This window comes from Salvelinus alpinus, chromosome 2, assembly GCF_045679555.1.
Source record: "Salvelinus alpinus chromosome 2, SLU_Salpinus.1, whole genome shotgun sequence".
Classification (NCBI taxonomy): Eukaryota; Metazoa; Chordata; class Actinopteri; order Salmoniformes; family Salmonidae; genus Salvelinus; species Salvelinus alpinus.
This window is the reverse complement of record NC_092087.1, coordinates 107,039,278-107,065,219: the sequence shown is the minus strand read 5'-3', so window position 1 is coordinate 107,065,219 and position 25,942 is coordinate 107,039,278. Positions and strand designations below refer to the sequence as shown.

The following is a 25,942-nucleotide window of genomic DNA, read 5'->3' as shown; positions in this document are numbered from 1 at the left end:
GGCAAAGTGTGGCTACTTTGAAGAATCTCAATTTATTTTTTTGAACACTTTTTTGGGTTACGACATGATTCCATGTGTTATTTCAGAGTTTTGATGTCCTAAATATTACTCTACAAAGTAGAAAATAGTAAAAATAAAGAAAAACCGTTGAATGAGTAGGTGTGTCCAAACTTTTGACTGGTACTGTACACACATACAGTTGAAGTCAGAAGTTTACATACACTTAGGTTGGAGTCATTAAAACTCATTTTTCAACCACTTCACAAATTTCTTGTTAAACTATAGTTTTGGCAAGTCGGTTAGGACATCTACTTTGTGCATGACACAAGTCATTTTCCCAACAATTACAGATTATGTCACTTATAATTCACTGTATCACAATTCCAGTGGGTCAGAAGTTTACATACACTAAGTTGACTGTGCCTTTAAACAGCTTGTAAAGTTCCAGAACATTATGTCATGGCTTTAGAAGCGTCTGATAGGCTAATTGACATCATTTGAGTCAATTGGAGGTGTACCTGTGGATGTATTTCAAGGCCTACCTTCAAACTCAGTGCCTCTTGGCTTGACATCATGGAAAAATCAAAAGAAATCAGCCAAGACCTCAGAAGAAAATTGTAGACTTCCACAAGTCTGGTTCATCCTTGGGAGCAATTTCCAAATGCCTGAAGGTACCACGTTCATCTGAACAAACAAATAGTACGCAAGTATAAACACCATGGGACCATGCAGCCGTCATACCGCTCAGGAAGGAGACTGTCTCCTAGAGATGAACGTACTTTGGTGCGAAAAGTGCAAATCAATCCCAGAACAATAGCAAAGGGACCTTGTGAAGATGCTGGGGGAAACAGGTGCAAAAGTATCTATATCCACAGTAAAAACGAGTCCTATATCGACATAACCTGAAAGGCCGCTCAGCAAGGAAGAAGCCACTGCTCCAAAACCGCCATAAAAAAGCCAGAATACGGTTTGCAACTGCACATGGGAACAAAGATCGCACTTTTTGGAGAAATGTCCTCTGGTCTGATGAAACAAAAATAGAACTGTTTGGCCATAATGACCATCATTATGTTTGGAGGAAAAAGAGGGATGCTTGCAAGTCGAAGAACTCCCATCCGTGAAGCACAGGGGTGACATCATGTTGAGGGGGTGCTTTGCTGCAGGAGGGACTGGTGCACTTCACAAAATAGATGGCATCATGAGTGAGGAAAATTCTGTGGATATATTGGAGGAAAATTCTGTGGATATATTGAAGCAACATCTCAAGACATAAGTCAGGAAGTTAAAGCTTGGTCGCAAATGGGTCTTCCAAATGCACAATGACCTCAAGCATACTTCCAAAGTTGTGGAAAAATGGCTTAAGGACAACAAAGGCAAGGTATTGGAGTGGCCATCACAAAGCCCTGACCTTAATCCCATAGAACATTTGTGGGCAGAACTGAAAAAGCATGTGCGAGCAAGGAGGCCTACAAACCTGACTCAGTTACACCAGCTGTCAGGAGGAATGGGCCAAAATTCACCCAACTTATTGTGGGAAGCTTGTTGAAGGCTACCCGAAACGTTTGACCCAAGTTAAACAATTTAAAGGCAACGCTACCAAATACTAATTGAGTGTATGTAAACTTCTGACCCACTGGGAATGTGATGAAAGAAATAAAAGCTGAAATAAATCATTCTCTCTACTATTATTCTGACATTTCACATTCTTAAAATAAAGTGGTGATCCTAACTGACCTAAGACAGGGAACTTTAACTAGGATTAAATGTTAGGAATTGTGAAAAACTGAGTTTAAATGTATTTGGCTAAGGTGTATAATGTAAACTTCCGACTTCAACTGTCCATACATAAACTCAGCAAAAAAAGGAACGTCCTTTTTTCAGGACTCTGTCGAAGATAATTTTTAAAAATCCAAATAACTTCACAGATCTTCATTGTAAAGGGTTTAAACACTGTTTCCCATGCTTGTTCAATGAACCATAAACAATTAATGAACATGCACCTGTGGAACGGTCATTATTAAGACACAAACAGCTTGCAGACGGTAGGCAATTAAGGTCACAGCTATGAAAACTTAGAACACTAAAAGGGCCTTTCCACTGAAAAACACCAAAAGAAAGATGCCCAGGGTCCCTGCTCATCTGCGTGAACGTGCCTTAGGCATGCTGTAAGGAGGCATGAGAACTGCAGGTGTGGCTAGGGCAATAAATTGTAATGTCCTTACTGTAAGACGCCTAAGACAGCGCTACAGCGAGGCAGGACGGACAGCTGATCATCCGCGCAGTGGTAGACCACGTGTAACAACACCTGCACAGGATCGGTACATTCGAACATCACACCTGTGGGACAGGTACAGGGTGGCAACAACAAGTGCCTGAGTTACACCAGGAACGCACAATCCCTCCATCAGTGCACAGACTGTCCTCAATAGGCTGAGAGAGGCTGGACTGAGGGCTTGTAGGCCTGTTGTAAGGCAGGTCCTCACCAGACATCACCAGAAACAACGTCGCCTATGGACACAAACCCACCGTTGCTGGACCAGACAGGACTGGCAAAAAGTGCTCTTCACTGACGAGTCGCGCCTTTGTCTCACCAGGGGTGGTGGTCGGATTCGCGTTTATCATCGAAGGAATGAGCGTTACACCGAGGCTTGTACTCTGGAGCGGGATCAATTTGGAGGTGGAGGGTCCGTCATGGTCTGGGGCGGTGTGTCACAGCATCATCCCAGCCAATCTCAATGCTGTGCGTTACAGGGAAGACATCCTCCTCCCTCATGTTGTACCCTTCCTGCAGGCTCATCCTGACATGACCCTCCAGCATGACAATGCCACCAGCCATACGGCTCGTTCTGTGCGTGATTTCCTGCAAGACAGGAATGTCAGTGTTCTGCCATGTCCAGCAAAGAGCCCGGATCTCAATCCCATTGAGCATGTCTGGGACCTGTTGGATCGGAGGGTGAGGGCTAGGGCCATTCCCGTCAGAAATGTCCGGGAACTTGCAGGTGCCTTGGTGGAAGAGTGGGGTAACATCTCACAGCAAGAACTGGCAAATCTGGTGCAGTCCATGAGGAGGAGATGCACTGCAGTATGCAACTGCAATGCAGCTGGTGGCCACACCAGATACTGACTGTTTCTTTTGATTTTGACCCCCCCCTTTGTTCAGGGACACATTATTCCATTTCTGTTAGTCACATGTCCGTGGAACTTGTTCAGTTTATGTCTCAGTTATTGAATCTTGTTATTTTCATACAAATATTTACACATGTTAAGTTTGCTGAAAATAAACGCAGAATACAGTGAGAGGACGTTTCTTTTTTTTGCTGAGTTTACATATATACATACGTCACCATGTCCTAGAGAAATGTTCACAGTTATCAGAACATCACACCAGGATAAGCCTACACAAAACACAGCCCTTATTTTAAGTTTCTAAAATCAAGATGATAACATGACCAGGATGGGTTGTTAACTATGACCAGGATGGGTTGTTAATATGACCAGGCTGGGTTGATAATATAACCAGAATGGGTTGATAATATGACCAGGATGGGTTGATAATATAACCAGGATGGGTTGATAATATAACCAGGATGGGTTGATAATATGACCAGGATGGGTTGTTATTATGACCCGGATGGGTTGTTATTATGACCAGGATGGGTTGTTATTATGACCAGGATGGGTTGTTAACATGACCAGGATGGGTTGTTAACATGACCAGGATGGGTTGTTAACATGACCAGGATGGGTTGTTAATATAACCAGGATGGGTTGTTAACATGACCAGGATGGGTTGATAACGTGACCAGGATGGGTTGATAATATGACCAGGATGGGATGATAATATGACCAGGATGGGTTGATAATATGACCAGGATGGGTTGTTAATACGACCAGGGTGGGTTGTTAATACGACCAGGGTGGGTTGTTAATACGACCAGGATGGGTTGATAATATGACCAGGATGGGTTGATAATATGACCAGGATGGGATGATAATATGACCAGGATGGGTTGATAATATGACCAGGATGGGTTGTTAATACGACCAGGGTGGGTTGTTAATACGACCAGGGTGGGTTGTTAATACGACCAGGATGGGTTGATAATATGACCAGGAGGTTAATACGACCAGGATGGGTTGATAATATGACCAGGATGGGTTGATAATATGACCAGGATGGGTTGATAATATGACCAGGATGCGTTGATAATATAACCAGGATGGGTTGATAATATGACCAGGATGGGTTGATAATATGACCAGGATGGGTTGATAATATGACCAGGATGGGTTGATAATATAACCAGGATGGGTTTATAATATGACCAGGATGGGTTGATAATATGACCAGGATGGGTTGATAATATGACCAGGATGGGTTGATAATATGACCAGGATGGGTTGATAATATGACCAGGATGGGTTGTTAATACGACCAGGGTGGGTTGTTAATACGACCAGGGTGGGTTGTTAATACGACCAGGATGGTTTGATAATATGACCAGGAGGTTAATACGACCAGGATGGGTTGATAATATGACCAGGATGGGTTGATAATATGACCAGGATGGGTTGATAATATGACCAGGATGCGTTGATAATATAACCGGGATGCGTTGATAATATAACCAGGATGGGTTGATAATATGACCAGGATGGGTTGATAATATGACCAGGATGGGTTGATATGACCAGGATGGGTTGTTAATATGACCAGGATGGGTTGATATGACCAGGATGGGTTGTTAATATGACCAGGATGGGTTGTTAATATGACCGGGATGGGTTGTTAATATAACCGGGATGGGTTGTTAATATGACCAGGATGGGTTGTTAATATGACCAGGATGGGTTGTTAATATGACCAGGATGGGTTGATATGACCAGGATGGGTTGTTAATATGACCAGGATGGGTTGTTAATATGACCAGGATGGGTTGTTAACATGACCAGGATGGGTTGTTAATATGACCAGGATGGGTTGTTAATATGACCAGGATGGGTTGTTAATATAACCAGGATGGGTTGTTAACATGACCAGGATGGGTTGTTAATATAACCAGGACCCAGTATATAGATGCTACACACCACCACCACCACCACCACCCAGTATATAGATGCTACACACCACCACCACCACCACCACCCAGTATATAGATGCTACACACCACCACCACCACCCAGTATATAGATGCTACACACCACCACCACCACCACCCAGTATATAGATGCTACACACCACCACCACCACCACCTAGTATATAGATGCTACACACCACCACCACCACCACCACCCAGTATATATATGCTACACACCACTACCACCACCCAGTATATAGATGCTACACACCACCACCACCCAGTATATAGATGCTACACACCACCACCACCCAGTATATAGATGCTACACACCACCACCACCCAGTATATAGATGCTACACACCACCACCACCCAGTATATAGATGCAACACACCACCACCACCCAGTATATAGATGCTACACACCACCACCACCACCCAGTATATAGATGCTACACACCACCACCCCCCAGTATATAGATGATACACACCACCACCACCACCCAGTATATAGATGCTACACACCACCACCACCACCCAGTATATAGATGCTACACACCACCACCACCACCCAGTATATAGATGCTACACACCACCACCACCACCCAGTATATAGATGCTACACACCACCACCACCACCACCACCCAGTATATAGATGCTACACACCACCACCACCACCCAGTATATAGATGCTACACACCACCACCACCACCACCCAGTATATAGATGCTACACACCACCACCACCACCACCCAGTATATAGATGCTACACACCACCACCACCACCACCACCCAGTATATAGATGCTACACACCACTACCACCACCCAGTATATAGATGCTACACACCACCACCACCCAGTATATAGATGCTACACACCACCACCACCCAGTATATAGATGCTACACACCACCACCACCCAGTATATAGATGCTACACACCACCACCACCCAGTATATAGATGCAACACACCACCACCACCCAGTATATAGATGCTACACACCACCACCACCACCCAGTATATAGATGCTACACACCACCACCACCACCCAGTATATAGATGCTACACACCACCACCACCCAGTATATAGATGCTACACACCACCACCACCACCCAGTATATAGATGCTACACACCACCACCACCACCCAGTATATAGATGCAACACACCACCACCATCACCCAGTATATAGATGCCACACACCACCACCACCCAGTATATAGATGCCACACACCACCACCACCCAGTATATAGATGCTACACACCACCACCACCCAGTATATAGATGCTACACACCACCACCCAGTATATAGATGCTACACACCACCACCCAGTATATAGATGCTACACACCACCACCACCCAGTATATAGATGCTATACACCACCACCACCACCACCACCACCCAGTATATAGATGCTACACCACCACCACCCAGTATATAGATGCTACACACCACCACCACCACCTAGTATATAGATGCTACACACCACCACCACCACCACCCAGTATATAGATGCTACACACCACCACCACCACCCAGTATATAGATGCTACACACCACCGCCACCACCCAGTATATAGATGCTACACACCACCGCCACCACCCAGTATATAGATGCTACACACCACTACTACCCAGTATATAGATGCTACACACCACCACCACCACCCAGTATATAGATGCTACACACCACCACCACCACCCAGTATATAGATGCTACACACCACCACCACCACCCAGTATATAGATGCTACACACCACCACCACACAGTATATAGATGCTACACACCACCACCACCACCACCCAGTATATAGATGCTACACACCACCACCACCACACAGTATATAGATGCTACACACCACCACCACCCAGTATATAGATGCTACACCACCACCACCACCACCCAGTATATAGATGCTACACACCACCACCACCCAGTATATAGATGCTACACACCACCACCACCACCCAGTATATAGATGCTACACACCACCACTACCACCCAGTATATAGATGCTACACACCACCACCACCACCACACAGTATAAAGATGCTACACACCACCACCACCACCCAGTATATAGATGCTACACACCACCACTACCACCCAGTATATAGATGCTACACACCACCACCACCACCACCCAGTATATAGATGCTACACACCACCACCACCACCACCACCCAGTATATAGATGCTACACACCACCACCACCACCACCCAGTATATAGATGCTACACACCACCACCACCACCACCACCCAGTATATAGATGCTACACACCACCACCACCACCACCCAGTATATAGATGCTACACACCACCACCACCACCACCCAGTATATAGATGCTACACACCACCACCACCACCACCACCCAGTATATAGATGCTACACACCACCACCACCACCCAGTATATAGATGACACACACCACCACCACCACCCAGTATATAGATGCTACACACCACCACCACCACCCAGTATATAGCTGCTACACACCACCACCCAGTATATAGATGCTACACACCACCACCACCCAGTATATAGATGCTACACACCACCACCACCACCCAGTATATAGATGCTACACCACCACCACCCAGTATATAGATGCTACACACCACCACCACCACCCAGTATATAGATGCTACACACCACCACCCAGTATAGAGATGCTACACACCACCACCACCACCACCCAGTATATAGATGCTACACACCACCACCACCACCCAGTATATAGATGCCACACACCACCACCACCCAGTATATAGATGCCACACACCACCACCACCCAGTATATAGATGCTACACACCACCACCACCCAGTATATAGATGCTACACACCACCACCCAGTATATAGATGCTACACACCACCACCACCACCTAGTATATAGATGCTACACACCACCACCACCACCACCCAGTATATAGATGCTACACACCACCACCACCACCCAGTATATAGATGCTACACACCACCGCCACCACCCAGTATATAGATGCTACACACCACCGCCACCACCCAGTATATAGATGCTACACACCACTACTACCCAGTATATAGATGCTACACACCACCACCACCACCCAGTATATAGATGCTACACACCACCACCACCACCCAGTATATAGATGCTACACACCACCACCACCACCCAGTATATAGATGCTACACACCACCACCACACAGTATATAGATGCTACACCACCACCACCACCACCCAGTATATAGATGCTACACACCACCACTACCACCCAGTATATAGATGCTACACACCACCACCACCACCACACAGTATAAAGATGCTACACACCACCACCACCACCCAGTATATAGATGCTACACACCACCACTACCACCCAGTATATAGATGCTACACACCACCACCACCACCACCCAGTATATAGATGCTACACACCACCACCACCACCACCACCCAGTATATAGATGCTACACACCACCACCACCACCACCCAGTATATAGATGCTACACACCACCACCACCACCACCACCCAGTATATAGATGCTACACACCACCACCACCACCACCCAGTATATAGATGCTACACACCACCACCACCACCACCCAGTATATAGATGCTACACACCACCACCACCACCACCACCCAGTATATAGATGCTACACACCACCACCACCACCCAGTATATAGCTGCTACACACCACCACCCAGTATATAGATGCTACACACCACCACCACCCAGTATATAGATGCTACACTACCACCACCACCCAGTATATAGATGCTACACACCACCACCACCACCACCACCACCACCACCCAGTATATAGATGCTACACCACCACCACCCAGTATATAGATGCTATACACCACCACCACCACCACCACCACCACCACCCAGTATATAGATGCTACACCACCACCACCCAGTATATAGATGCTACACACCACCACCACCACCACCACCTAGTATATAGATGCTACACACCACCACCACCACCCAGTATATAGATGCTACACACCACCACCACCACCCAGTATATAGATGCTACACACCACCACCCAGTATAGAGATGCTACACACCACCACCACCACCACCCAGTATATAGATGCTACACACCACCACCACCACCCAGTATATAGATGCCACACACCACCACCACCCAGTATATAGATGCTACACACCACCACCACCACCTAGTATATAGATGCTACACACCACCACCACCACCACCCAGTATATAGATGCTACACACCACCACCACCACCCAGTATATAGATGCTACACACCACCGCCACCACCCAGTATATAGATGCTACACACCACCGCCACCACCCAGTATATAGATGCTACACACCACTACTACCCAGTATATAGATGCTACACACCACTACTACCCAGTATATAGATGCTACACACCACCACCACCACCCAGTATATAGATGCTACACACCACCACCACCACCCAGTATATAGATGCTACACACCACCACCACCACCCAGTATATAGATGCTACACACCACCACCACACAGTATATAGATGCTACACACCACCACCACCACCACCCAGTATATAGATGCTACACACCACCACCACCACACAGTATATAGATGCTACACACCACCACCACCACCCAGTATATAGATGCTACACCACCACCACCACCACCCAGTATATAGATGCTACACACCACCACCACCACCCAGTATATAGATGCTACACACCACCACCACCACCACCCAGTATATAGATGCTACACACCACCACCACCCAGTATATAGATGCTACACACCACCACCACCACCCAGTATATAGATGCTACACACCACCACTACCACCCAGTATATAGATGCTACACACCACCACCACCACCACCCAGTATAAAGATGCTACACACCACCACCACCACCCAGTATATAGATGCTACACACCACCACTACCACCCAGTATATAGATGCTACACACCACCACCACCACCACCCAGTATATAGATGCTACACACCACCACCACCACCACCACCCAGTATATAGATGCTACACACCACCACCACCACCACCACCCAGTATATAGATGCTACACACCACCACCACCACCCAGTATATAGATGCTACACACCACCACCACCACCACCCAGTATATAGATGCTACACACCACCACCACCACCACCCAGTATATAGATGCTACACACCACCACCACCACCACCCAGTATATAGATGCTACACACCACCACCACCACCCAGTATATAGCTGCTACACACCACCACCCAGTATATAGATGCTACACACCACCACCACCCAGTATATAGATGCTACACTACCACCACCACCCAGTATATAGATGCTACACACCACCACCACCCAGTATATAGATGCTATACACCACCACCACCACCACCACCACCCAGTATATAGATGCTATACACCACCACCACCACCACCACCACCCAGTATATAGATGCTATACACCACCACCACCACCACCACCACCCAGTATATAGATGCTACACACCACCACCACCCAGTATATAGATGCTATACACCACCACCACCCAGTATATAGATGCTATACACCACCACCACCCAGTATATAGATGCTACACACCACCACCACCACCCAGTATATAGATGCTACACCACCACCACCACCACTCAGTATATAGATGCTACACACCACCACCACCACCACCCAGTATATAGATGCTACACCACCACCACCACCACCCAGTATATAGATGCTACACCACCACCACCACCACCCAGTATATAGATGCTATACACCACCACTACCACCACCACCACCCAGTATATAGATGCTACACACCACCACCACCCAGTATATAGATGCTATACACCACCACCACCACCACCACCACCCAGTATATAGATGCTACACCACCACCACCCAGTATATAGATGCTACACACCACCACCACCACCCAGTATATAGATGCTACACACCACCACCCAGTATAGAGATGCTACACACCACCACCACCACCACCCAGTATATAGATGCTACACACCACCACCACCACCACCACCCAGTATATAGATGCTACACACCACCACCACCACCACCACCCAGTATATAGATGCTACACACCACCTCCACCACCCAGTAATAGATGCTACACACCACCACCACCACCACCCAGTAATAGATGCTACACACCGCCACCACCACCACCCAGTATATAGATGCTACACACCACCACCACCACCAAGTATATAGATGCTACACACCACCACCACCACCCAGTATATACAGTGGGGAGAACAAGTATTTGATACACTGCCGATTTTGCAGGTTTTCCTACTTACAAAGCATGTAGAGGTCTGTAATTTTTATCATAGGTACACTTCAACTGTGAGAGACGGAATCTAAAACAAAAATCCAAAAAATCACATTGTATGATTTTTAAGTAATTAATTTGCATTTTATTGCATGACATAAGTATTTGATCACCTACCAACCAGTAAGAATTCCGGCTCTCACAGACCTGTTAGTTTTTCTTTAAGAAGCCCTCCTGTTCTCCACTCATTACCTGTATTAACTGCACCTGTTTGAACTCGTTACCTGTATAAAAGACACCTGTCCACACGCTCAATCAAACAGACTCCAACCTCTCCACAATGGCCAAGACCAGAGAGCTGTGTAAGGACATCAGGGATAAAATTGTAGACCTGCACAAGGCTGGGATGGGCTACGGGACAATAGGCAAGCAGCTTGGTGAGAAGGCAACAACTGTTGGCGCAATTATTAGAAAATGGAAGAAGTTCAAGATGACGGTCAATCACCCTCGGTCTGGGGCTCCATGCAAGATATCACCTCGTGGGGCATCAATGATCATGAGGAAGGTGAGGGATCAGCCCAGAACTACACGGCAGGACCTGGTCAATGACCTGAAGAGAGCTGGGACCACAGTCTCAAAGAAAACCATTAGTAACACACTACGCCGTCATGGATTAAAATCCTGCAGCGCACGCAAGGTCCCCCTGCTCAAGCCAGCGCATGTCCAGGCCCGTCTGAAGTTTGCCAATGACCATCTGGATGATCCAGAGGAGGAATGGGAGAAGGTCATGTGGTCTGATGAGACAAAAATATAACTTTTTGGTCTAAACTCCACTCGCTGTGTTTGGAGGAAGAAGAAGGATGAGTACAACCCCAAGAACCCATCCCAAACGTGAAGCATGGAGGTGGAAACATCATTCTTTGGGGCTGCTTTTCTGCAAAGGGGAAAGGACGACTGCACCGTATTGAGGGGAGGATGGATGGGGCCATGTATCGCGAGATCTTGGCCAACAACCTCCTTCCCTCAGTAAGAGCATTGAAGATGGGTCGTGGCTGGGTCTTCCAGCATGACAACGACCCGAAACACACAGCCAGGGCAACTAAGGAGTGGCTCCGTAAGAAGCATCTCAAGGTCCTGGAGTGGTCTAGCCAGTCTCCAGACCTGAATCCAATAGAAAATCTTTGGAGGGAGCTGAAATTCCGTATTGCCCAGCGACAGCCCCGAAACCTGAAGGATCTGGAGAAGGTCTGTATGGAGGAGTGGGCCAAAATCCCTGCTGCAGTGTGTGCAAACCTGGTCAAGAACTACAGGAAACGTATGATCTCTGTAATTGCAAACAAAGGTTTCTGTACCAAATATTAAGTTCTGATTTTCTGATGTATCAAATACTTATGTCATGCAATAAAATGCAAAGGAATTACTTAAAAATCATACAATGTGATTTTCTGGATTTTTGTTTTAGATTCCGTCTCTCACAGTTGAAGTGTACCTATGATAAAAATTACAGACCTCTACATGCTTTGTAAGTAGGAAAACCTGCAAAATCGGCAGTGTATCAAATACTTGTTCTCCCCACTGTAGATGCTACACACCACCACCACCACCACCCAGTATATAGATGCTACACACCACCACCACCCAGTATATAGATGCTACACACCACCACCACCACCACCCAGTATATAGATGCTACACACAACCACCACCACCCAGTATATAGATGCTACACCACCACCACCCAGTATATAGATGCTACACACCACCACCACCCAGTAAATAGATGTAAATAGATGCTACACACCACCACCACCACCACCCAGTATATAGATGCTACACACCACCACCACCCAGTAAATAGATGCTACACACCACCACCACCACCACCCAGTATATAGATGATACACACCACCACCACCCAGTATATAGATGCTACACACCACCACCACCACCACCACCCAGTATATAGATGCTACACACCACCACCACCCAGTATATAGATGCTACACACCACCACCACCACCACCACCCAGTATATAGATGCTACACACCACCACCAAGTATATAGATGCTACACACCACCACCACCCAGTATATAGATGCTACACACCACCACCCAGTATATAGATGATACACACCACCACCACCCAGTATATAGATGCTACACACCACCACCACCACCCAGTATATAGATGCTACACACCACCACCCAGTATATAGATGCTACACACCACCACCACCACCCAGTATATAGATGCTACACACCACCACCACCACCCAGTATATAGATGCTACACACCACTACTACCCAGTATATAGATGCTACACACCACCACCACCCAGTATATAGATGCTACACACCACCACCACCCAGTATATAGATGCTACAACACCACCACCACCACCACCCAGTATATAGATGCTACACACCACCACCCAGTATATAGATGCTACACACCACCACCACCACCCAGTATATAGATGCTACACACCACCACCACCCAGTATATAGATGCTACAACACCACCACCACCACCACCCAGTATATAGATGCTACACACCACCACCCAGTATATAGATGCTACACACCACCACCACCACCCAGTATATAGATGCTACACACCACCACCACCACCCAGTATATAGATGCTACACACTTCCACCACCACCCAGTATATAGATGCTACACATCGAAACAAAATATATGTGAGTCATAAGATGTGGAACGGAAGGAAAGTAAGGTTAAAGAAGCAGAACCAGGAGACAGGAGGGAGAAGTAGTAGGAGGGAGAGATAGAAAGCGAAGATTGCGACAGCGGATTAAGATCTGGGTAGGGACTGAGTGGTTAGGGATAGAGGAAAGGGAGACAGAAAAGGAATCTAAGTAGTGATCAGAGACCTGGAGGGGGGGGGGGGGGGGGGGTTGCAGTGAGATTAATAGGCCAACAGCCTCTATTAAATATAAGCTCAAGCATATTGCCTGCCTTGTGAGTGGGAGGGGGATTGGGAAGGGGTGAGGTCAAGCATATTGCCTGCCCTGTGAGTGGGAGGGGGATTGGGAAGGGGTGAGGTCAAGCATATTGCCTGCCCTGTGAGTGGGAGGGGGATTGGGAAAGGGTGAGGTCAGGCATATTGCCTGCCCTGTGAGTGGGAGGGGGATTGGGAAGGGATGAGGTCAAAAGAGTCAAGGAGGGGAAAGAGAGAGTTGGAAAGAAATGAATCGAATGCAGACGTCGGGAGGTTGAAGTCGCTCAGTAAGAAGAGCGGTGAGACAATCGTCAGGAAATGAGCTCGTCAAGGTGTCAAGCTCATTGAGGAATTCTCCGAGGGCACCTGGTGGGTGAGAAATATTAAGCTTGAGTGGACAATGAGGAGATGGACAGGTGAGAGAGGCGACCAGATGCTCTCGGACTCTGAGAGAAAACATAGATGAAGAGAGAGCAGCTGGAGTAACAGTGTTCTCTGGGGTGATCCATGTCTCTGTCAGGGCCAAAAAGCCAAGGAACTGAAGGGCAGCATAGGCTGAGATGAACTCGGGAGTTCTCGAGATGAACTCGGGAGTTCTTCCAGAGAATTGAATGTTAATTTCTCTACCATAAGCCGTCATCTTAGAGAATTTGGCAATACACTCAACCGGCCTCACAAACCACAGACCACGTGTAACCACGCCAGCCCAGGGCATCCACACCAGGCTTCTTCACCTGCGGGATTGTCTGAGACCAGCCACCCAGACAGCTGATGAAACTGATGAGTAAGCCCTTTTGTAGGGGGAAAAACTCATAATGTTTGGCAGTTCCTGGCTCCCCAGTGGGTGGGCCTATGCCCTCCCAGGCCCACCCATGGCTGCGCCCCTGCCCAGTCATGTGAAATCCATAGATTAGGGCCTAATGAATTTATTTCAATTGACTGATTTCCTTATATGAACTGTGACTCAGTAAAATCTATGAAATTGGTGCATTGTTTTGTTCATATTTTTTGTTGTTTTGTATATGCCAACAGTGAGCAACAATGCCTAATTTATCATAACCATTACAGATAACAAATCCTAACTGTTAAATCGCCTCATATTCTGTGAAATGCCATTTAACATTCCTTTATTTTAACTGTAATATCAGCTGGTTAATATTATATCGTAAGAACACACTCTTCAGAAAAGGTAGTAACCTCAGCAGTGTGGCGTTTGCCTGTAGAAGCCTATGGCTGTTCAATGGCATAGCCTTGTTGTGTCGATTTAGCAGACAAGACGCTCTTATTTCCCCTTATCACAGTCAAGACAACTATTTTATGGTCAATAAAACATGTAACAAAACAGAATGAACCAGAACAGTTCATCTATGGTCCTGTGTGGCTCAGTTGGTAGAGCATGGCGCTTGCAACGCCAGGGTTGTGGGTTCATTCCCCACGGGGGGACCAGGATGAATATGTATGAACTTTCCAATTTGTAAGTCGCTCTGGATAAGAGCGTCTGCTAAATGACTTAAATGTAAAATGTAAATCTTCAAAGAGTAGATCATTTGAAACGGGGCTCAATTTGGAGAGTAAAGAGTGAAAATCCTTCTTGTTGTGTCGATTTAGCAGACAAGACGCTCTTATTTCCCCTTATCACAGTCAAGACACCCATTTTATGGTCAATAAAACATGTAACAAAACAGAATGAAGCAGAACAGTTCATCTTCAAAGAGTAGATCATTTGAAACGGGGCTCAATTTGGAGAGTTGAGAAACACATTTAATAAACGGGTTACAAACCAACAAATCCGTCTTCTTTATGATATCCAGACGTTCGATTCAGTTTGTTCTGCCTGTTCCTTGGAATTTTCTACACGGATTAACAATTCTACATGGAACATCTGCATGGTGATGAATTATGACCAGGACATCTGCATGGTGATGAATTATGACCAGGACATCTGCATGGTGATGAATTATGACCAGGACATCTGCATGGTGATGAGGCCAGGACATCTGCATGGTGATGAATTATGACCAGGACATCTGCATGGTGATGAATTATGACCAGGACATCTGCATGGTAATGAATTATGGCCAGGACATCTGCATGGTGATGAATTATGACCAGGACATCTGCATGGTGATGAATTATGACCAGGACATCTGCATGGTAATGAATTATGGCCAGGACATCTGCATGGTGATGAATTATGACCAGGACATCTGCATGGTGATGAGGCCAGGACATCTGCATGGTAATGAATTATGGCCAGGACATCTGCATGGTGATGAATTATGACCAGGACATCTGCATGGTGATGAATTATGACCAGGACATCTGCATGGTAATGAATTATGGCCAGGACATCTGCATGGTGATGAATTATGACCAGGACATCTGCATGGTGATGAGGCCAGGACATCTGCATGGTAATGAATTATGGCCAGGACATCTGCATGGTGATGAATTATGACCAGGACATCTGCATGGTGATGAATTATGGCCAGGACATCTGCATGGTGATGAATTATGACCAGGACATCTGCATGGTGATGAATTATGACCAGGACATCTGCATGGTGATGAATTATGACCAGGACATCTGCATGGTGATGAATTATGGCCAGGACATCTGCATGGTGAGTAGGTCTAAGTTTAATGATCCTGATGAAAATACTCTCTGTCTTTATCAAACTTTTTTGCATATGTTCAGTGTGGAACCTGTCTATGTTTAGGAGGGGGGTTATAGCCTAAGCTAACCAATTCTAAATGCCACCAGCAGTACTGGTGCCAGCAGCATACCACCCTGCATACCACTGCTGGCTTGCTTCTGAAGCTAAGCAGGGTTGGTCCTGGTCAGTCCCCTGGATGGGAGACCAGGTGCTGCTGGAAGTGGTGTTGGAGGGCCAGTAGGAGGCACTCTTTCCTCTGGTCTAAACAAAGATCCCAATGCCCCAGGGCAGTGATTGGGGACACTGCTCTGTGTAGGGTGCCGTCTTTCGGATGGGACGTTAAACGGGTGTCTTGACTCTCTGAGGTCATTAAAGATCCCATGGCACTTATCGTAAGAGTAGGGGTGTTAACCCCGGTGTCCTGGCTAAATTCCCAATCTGGCCCTCAACCATCACGGTCACCTAATAATCCCCAGTTTACAATTGGCTTATTCATCCCCCTCCTCTCCCCTGTAACTATTCCCCAGGTCGTTGCTGCAAATGAGAACGTGTTCTCAGTCAACTTACCTGGTAAAATAACGGTAAAATAAAATAAATAAATAAATAAAAAATAAAGTACGCAAAGTAGGGTCGTCACTAACGTTAGTTACCACAGTCACAAAGTCAAAAACCGTGCCAGTCACTACAATTTCGCTTCTTAAAATCAGATTTTTTTTTTTACCCAATCCTTAACCCTAACCACACTGTTAACTTCATGCCTAACCTTAAATTAAGACCAAAAAGCATAACTTTACTTCGTGGCTGTGGTAACTAGCGAAAACCGCAAAGTAGCCTATAAACTGAAAATCATGCAATTATTCCCCAACTGCAGCTCATTGTTGGAACACACAGACCCCCTACTTCAGTCAACCAGTCCATTTAGAATGGGATAAAACTGTCCTCATTGTTGGAACACACAGGTCCCCTACTTCAGTCAACCAGTCCATGTAGAATGTGATAAAACTGTCCTCATTGTTGGAACACACAGACCCCCTACTTCAGTCAACCAGTCCATTTAGAATGTGATAAAACTGTCCTCATTGTTGGAACGCACAGATCCCCTACTTCAGTCAACCAGTCCATTTAGAATGTGATAAAACTGTCCTCATTGTTGGAACACACAGACCCCCTACTTCAGTCAACCAGTCCATTTAGAATGTGATAAAACTGTCCTCATTGTTGGAACACACAGATCCCCTACTTCAGTCAACCAGTCCATTTAGAATGTGATAAAACTGTCCTCATTGTTGGAACACACAGACCCCCTACTTCAGTCAACCAGTCCATTTAGAATGTGATAAAACTGTCCTCATTGTTGGAACACACAGATCCCCTACTTCAGTCAACCAGTCCATTTAGAATGTGATAAAACTGTCCTCATTGTTGGAACACACAGATCCCCTACTTCAGTCAACCAGTCCATTTAGAATGTGATAAAACTGTCCTCATTGTTGGAACACACAGACCCCCTACTTCAGTCAACCAGTCCATTTAGAATGTGATAAAACGGTCCTCATTGTTGGAACACACAGATCCCCTACTTCAGTCAACCAGTCCATTTAGAATGTGATAAAACTGTCCTCATTGTTGGAACACACAGACCCCCTACTTCAGTCAACCAGTCCATTTAGAATGTGATAAAACGGTCCTCATTGTTGGAACACACAGATCCCCTACTTCAGTCAACCAGTCCATTTAGAATGTGATAAAACTGTCCTCATTGTTGGAACAGACAGACCCCCTACTTCAGTCAACCAGTCCATTTAGAATGTGATAAAACTGTCCTCATTGTTGGAACACACAGATCCCCTACTTCAGTCAACCAGTCCATTTAGAATGTGATAAAACTGTCCTCATTGTTGGAACACACAGATCCCCTACTTCAGTCAACCAGTCCATTTAGAATGTGATAAAACTGTCCTCATTGTTGGAACACACAGATCCCCTACTTCAGTCAACCAGTCCATTTAGAATGGGATAAAACTGTCCTCATTGTTGGAACACACAGATCCCCTACTTCAGTCAACCAGTCCATTTAGAATGTGATAAAACTGTCCTCATTGTTGGAACACACAGATCCCCTACTTCAGTCAACCAGTCCATTTAGAATGGGATAAAACTGTCCTCATTGTTGGAACACACAGATCCCCTACTTCAGTCAACCAGTCCATTTAGAATGTGATAAAACTGTCCTCATTGTTGGAACACACAGACCCCCTACTTCAGTCAACCAGTCCATTTAGAATGGGATAAAACTGTCCTCATTGTTGGAACACACAGATCCCCTACTTCAGTCAACCAGTCCATTTAGAATGTGATAAAACTGTCCTCATTGTTGGAACACACAGACCCCCTACTTCAGTCAACCAGTCCATTTAGAATGGGATAAAACTGTCCTCATTGTTGGAACACACAGATCCCCTACTTCAGTCAACCAGTCCATTTAGAATGTGATAAAACTGTCCTCATTGTTGGAACACACAGATCCCCTACTTCAGTCAACCAGTCCATTTAGAATGTGATAAAACTGTCCTCATTGTTGGAACACACAGATCCCCTACTTCAGTCAACCAGTCCATTTAGAATGTGATAAAACTGTCCTCATTGTTGGAACACACAGATCCCCTACTTCAGTCAACCAGTCCATTTAGAATGTGATAAAACTGTCCTCATTGTTGGAACACACAGATCCCCTACTTCAGTCAACCAGTCCATTTAGAATGTGATAAAACTGTCCTCATTGTTGGAACACACAGATCCCCTACTTCAGTCAACCAGTCCATTTAGAATGGGATAAAACTGTCCTCATTGTTGGAACACACAGACCCCCTACTTCAGTCAACCAGTCCATTTAGAATGGGATAAAACTGTCCTCATTGTTGGAACACACAGACCCCCTACTTCAGTCAACCAGTCCATTTAGAATGTGATAAAACTGTCCTCATTGTTGGAACACACAGACCCCCTACTTCAGTCAACCAGTCCATTTAGAATGTGATAAAACGGTCCTCATTGTTGGAACACACAGACCCCCTACTTCAGTCAACCAGTCCATTTAGAATGTGATAAAACTGTCCTCATTGTTGGAACACACAGATCCCCTACTTCAGTCAACCAGTCCATTTAGAATGTGATAAAACGGTCCTCATTGTTGGAACACACAGACCCCCTACTTCAGTCAACCAGTCCATTTAGAATGTGATAAAACTGTCCTCATTGTTGGAACACACAGATCCCCTACTTCAGTCAACCAGTCCATTTAGAATGTGATAAAACTGTCCTCATTGTTGGAACACACAGATCCCCTACTTCAGTCAACCAGTCCATTTAGAATGTGATAAAACTGTCCTCATTGTTGGAACACACAGATCCCCTACTTCAGTCAACCAGTCCATTTAGAATGTGATAAAACTGTCCTCATTGTTGGAACACACAGATCCCCTACTTCAGTCAACCAGTCCATTTAGAATGTGATAAAACTGTCCTCATTGTTGGAACACACAGATCCCCTACTTCAGTCAACCAGTCCATTTAGAATGTGATAAAACTGTCCTCATTGTTGGAACACACAGACCCCCTACTTCAGTCAACCAGTCCATTTAGAATGTGATAAAACTGTCCTCATTGTTGGAACACACAGACCCCCTACTTCAGTCAACCAGTCCATTTAGAATGTGATAAAACTGTCCTCATTGTTGGAACACACAGATCCCCTACTTCAGTCAACCAGTCCATTTAGAATGTGATAAAACTGTCCTCATTGTTGGAACACACAGACCCCCTACTTCAGTCAACCAGTCCATTTAGAATGTGATAAAACTGTCCTCATTTGTCAAGGAATGTAACTTGTGTATCACATCAGATAGGTTTTTATAGCCATTTATTTCTGTAGATGCACACAGCTGGCGTGTGTAGTGGGAGCGGTCGGAACACAATCCAGTGAGTGAGACAGGAAGGGGAAAGGGAATTTCGGGAGCAGAACTGTGTGATGCTTGCTTTGGTTTATTTTTTATTATTATTGTGTCCCGCAAATACACTTGTACAAATGGAACACTAGAGTCCAAGCAAATTAACGTTGTCTTCAAGACAACATTGACCAAATAGTTTTACAGTATTTGAACAAAAATTTGATCTCTGGTTAAAGATCAGGTTGACGACAGTTCGATTACTCATGCCCATTCCTAGTGACTAGTTGCCCATTCCTAGTGACTAGTTGCCCATTCCTAGTGACTAGTTGCCCATTCCTAGTGACTAGTTGCCCATTCCTAGTGACTAGTTGCCCATTCCTAGTTGCCCATTCCTAGTGACTAGTTGCCCATTCCTAGTGACTAGTTGCCCATTCCTAGTGACTATTTGCAAGGGGGGTGGGAAGAGGTTGAAAACATGGTTTCTGGGACTGTTGGAGAGGGGGGGTTGGATGGAGATATGTTGGCTGGGTAGGGTTGGGGGAACGGGATGGTAGGTTTGGGGAGGAGACATGTTGGCAGGGTGGGGTTGGGGGAGGAGACATGTTGGCTGGGTGGGGTTGGGGGAGGAGACATGTTGGCTGGGTGGGGTTGGGGGAGGAGACATGTTGGCTGGGTGGGGTTGGGGGAGGAGACATGTTGGCTGGGTGGGGTTGGGGGAGGAGACATGTTGGCTGGGTGGGGTTGGGGGAGGAGACATGTTGGCTGGGTGGGGTTGGGGGAACGGGATGGTAGGTTTGGAGAGGAGACATGTTGGCTGGGTGGGGTTGGGGGAACGGGATGGTAGGTTTGGAGAGGAGACATGTTGGCTGGGTGGGGTTGGGGGAACGGGATGGTAGGTTTGGAGAGGAGACATGTTGGCTGGGTGGGGTTGGGGGAACAGGATGGTAGGTTTGGGGAGGAGACATGTTCGCTGGGTGGGGTTTGGGGAGGAAACATGTTGGCTGGGTGGGGTTGGGGGAGGAGACATGTTGGCTGGGTGGGGTTGGGGGAGGAGACATGTTGGCTGGGTGGGGTTGGGGGAGGAGACATGTTGGCTGGGTGGGGTTTGGGGAACAGGATGGTAGGTTTGGGGAGGAGACATGTTCGCTGGGTGTATGTTGGTTTCTTTATCAGATAATAAATCTCCACCAGTCATATGTTGGTTTCTTTATCAGATAATAAATCTACACCAGTCATAGAAGGATGAAATAAAATGAATGTACTCATTAATGTAAACATTTGGGCTCCAGAGTGGCGAAGAAGTCTAAAGCACTGCATCTCAGTGCTAGAGGCGTCACTACAGACCCTGGTTCGATTCCAGGCTGTATCACAGCGGTCTAAGGCACTGCATCTCAGTGCTAGAGGCGTCACTACAGACCCTGGTTCGATTCCAGGCTGTATCACAGCGGTCTAAGGCACTGCATCTCAGTGCTAGAGGCGTCACTACAGACCCTGGTTCCATTCCAGGCTGTATCACAGCGGTCTAAGGCACTGTATCTCAGTGCTAGAGGTGTCACTACAGACCCTGGTTCGATTCCAGGGTGTATCACAGCGGTCTATGGCACTGCGTCTCAGTGCTAGAGGTGTCACTACAGACCCTGGTTCGATTCCAGGCTGTATCACAGCCGTCTAAGGCACTGCATCTCAGTGCTAGAGGTGTCACTACAGGCTGTATCACAGAGTGATTGGGAGTCCCATAGGGCGGCGCACAATTGGCCCAGCGTCGTCTGGGTTAGGGTATGGCTGGGGTAGGCCGTCATTGTAAATAAGAATTTGTTCTTAACTGACTTGCCTAGTTAAATAACATTAACTGTTAAAATAACTGTTAAAATAACATACAAAATATCAACTTTTTGAAACATGTAACCATTTTAACGTAAGAAATAAAGCAGTCAAACCTATGTTATTGTGAAAAACAGAGTCTTTAGAGATGTTTCCCGGAACTCAGCTTCACGTCATGTTTAAGAACAGCCCATAGCTGTGTTCTCGACAATAATACCCTACTTCTCATCACTACTTGATTTGGGCAGGAGCTCCCCAGAACTGAGTACCGGAACCTAAAAATGTTCTATCGCTTGAGTTCCTGCACCTCTTATAAAATATTAGGTCAAAAGTATTGTTTTGTTCCTGCACCTTAAATATAATCAGTACCCGGAACCTATTTCAGTCCAAGTCAAACACTGGTTCTCATGGCCTTACTGCTTATATTCAAAAACATGTGGCTCGTTTTTTTTTCTCCAAAATAATTCTTCCTTGTCTTGATTCTGTCCTCTTCATCATTTGAAATCAGAGTTGGCTGTAATATATGATATGGTAACCATAGAGATCTCAAACCTGAGGGCGGCAGGTAGCCTAGTGGTTAGAGCGTTGGACTAGTGACCGAGCCGACAAGGTAAAAATCTGTCGTTCTGCCCCTGAACAAGGCAGTTAACCCACTGTTCCTAGGCCGTCATTGAAAATAAGAATTTGTTCTTAACTGACTTGCCAAGTTAAATGAATTTTAAATAAAAAAAATTCTGATCAGTCCTTTATCTTATAACTAAACAACCAAGGACCTAATAATACAAACATCAATAATAACTATAATAAATACAAAATAATAACTTTGCTCTCATGGGATGTCGAGTATAGAGAATGAGCAAAGCACTACAGGAAGAGACATTCAGTGATGATTAAAAATGTTGGGAAACATAAAATATGGGAAGCATTTTATCCATTAACATTTTGTTGGTTGATGACAATCTGTAGCTTTAACAATTCATAACCACACATATAGTTCAACAAATGCAGAGTTTTTGCCTGTTTTTAAGACAGTACTTACTGTTAATCAGATCTCCTGTCGTCTCTTCTTCTTCTTCTTCCTCCTCCTCCTCCTCCAATGAGACAGTCACCTCCCCCTCCTCTTTCATTCCAGAAACGGCATTCTCCTCTTTCTCTTCCTTCAGAATAACATCCTCCTCCTCTTTCACACTGAAAGCTTCCTCCTCTTTCACACTGAAAGCTTCCTCCTCTTCCTTCAGAGTAACATCCTCCTCCTCTTTCACACTGAAAGCTTCCTCCTCTTCCTTCAGAGTAACATCCTCCTCCTCTTTCACACTGAAAGCTTCCTCCTCTTCCTTCAGAGTAACATCCTCCTCCTCTTTCACACTGAAAGCTTCCCCCTCTTCCTTCAGAGTAACATCCTCCTCCTCCTCTTTCACTCTGGAAACTTCTTCCTCTTCTTTTGCTGTAACAGTCACCTCCCCCTCCTCCTTCATTCCAAAAACGGCATAGTCTTCCTCCTCTTCCTTCACAGTAACAGTCATCCCCCCCTCGTCCTCCTTCATTCCAAAAACGGCATTCTCCATCTCTTCAGTAACATCCTCCTCCTCTTTCACTCTGCACGCCTCTATTTTCACTATAACGTCTTTATCTTCTGCTTTCACGGCAACAGCTTCACCCTCTACTTGTTTTTGTATTGTAACAGCCTCCTCTTCCTCCTCCTCTTTCACGAGAGTTTCTTTCTCCGTCCAGCAGACCTCCTCATGGGTGGAGTAGCTTAGTGAGCTCATGGTCGGGGATGTTAGCTTGCTAGCTAGTTAGCATTAGCAACTCGTCTGATACTACTCCTAACTTAACCAGCTAGCTAGATGACTAACAACGGAAAATTTTAACGAAAGGCGTAGTAACTAGCTAGACGACAGAAATGAGCTTAATTAAAACACAGTGGCTAATAATTACCGAAAGCGTCTGAAGAGCACCAATGTTTCAGCTACGTTGCCTAGCAAGCTACCGAGGTGGCTGACTTCTTCTTCTTTAGGATTTGGTTGGCGGAGCTCATCCGGGTTTAAGGTGCGTATACCGCCACCTGCTGGCCTGGTGTGTGAGGCCATTCACGGCCTGCCTACATAACATTTTTGATTCGGTAATACAAATTGTGGCAACTATTAATCCCTGACAACTATTAACACATTCCACTATTTAACCCTATTTAATCCTACTCCAGGCCAACGGTCTGGCAGGACAGAACTACCACTATTTAACCCTATTTAATCCTACTCCAGGCCAACGGTCTGGCAGGACAAAACACTACCACTATTTAACCCTATTTAACCCTACTCCAGGCCAACGGTCTGGGAGGACAGAACACTACCACTATTTAACCCTATTTAATCCTACTCCAGGCCAACGGTCTGGGAGGACAGAACACTACCACTATTTAACCCTATTTAATCCTACTCCAGGCCAACGGTCTGGGAGGACACCATACTACCACTATTTAACCCTATTTAACCCTACTCCAGGCCAACGGTCTGGGAGGACAGAACACTACCACTATTTAACCCTATTTAATCCTACTCCAGGCCAACGGTCTGGGAGGACACCATACTACCACTATTTAACCCTATTTAATCCTACTCCAGGCCAACGGTCTGGGAGGACACCATACTACCACTATTTAACCCTATTTAATCCTACTCCAGGCCAACGGTCTGGGAGGACAGAACACTACCACTATTTAACCCTATTTAATCCTACTCCAGGCCAACGGTCTGGGAGGACACCATACTACCACTATTTAACCCTATTTAATCCTACTCCAGGCCAACGGTCTGGGAGGACAGAATACTACCACTATTTAACCCTATTTAATCCTACTCCAGGCCAACGGTCTGGGAGGACACCATACTACCACTATTTAACCCTATTTAATCCTACTCCAGGCCAACGGTCTGGGAGGACACCATACTACCACTATTTAACCCTATTTAATCCTACTCCAGGCCAACGGTCTGGGAGGACACCATACTACCACTATTTAACCCTATTTAATCCTACTCCAGGCCAACGGTCTGGGAGGACTGAACACTACCACTATTTAACCCTATTTAATCCTACTCCAGGCCAACGGTCTGGGAGGACACCATACTACCACTATTTAACCCTATTTAATCCTACTCCAGGCCAACGGTCTGGGAGGACAG

The 25,942-nt window shown here is 45.8% G+C and overlaps 1 protein-coding gene across 2 annotated transcripts in view; it reads right to left on the bottom strand.

Moving 5' to 3' along the window:
• The window catches only part of LOC139548120 (zinc finger protein 883-like), a 38,415-nt gene extending 13,650 nt beyond the window's left edge, over window positions 1-24,765 (bottom strand). For both annotated transcript variants that reach the window (XM_071357532.1, XM_071357537.1), the window contains exon 1: window positions 23,800-24,765. In XM_071357532.1, the coding sequence (XP_071213633.1) occupies window positions 23,800-24,529 (730 nt within the window). In that variant the 5' untranslated portion in view covers window positions 24,530-24,765. The remainder of the gene's footprint in view (window positions 1-23,799) is intronic.
• Between the last annotated feature and the right edge of the window lie 1,177 nt (window positions 24,766-25,942).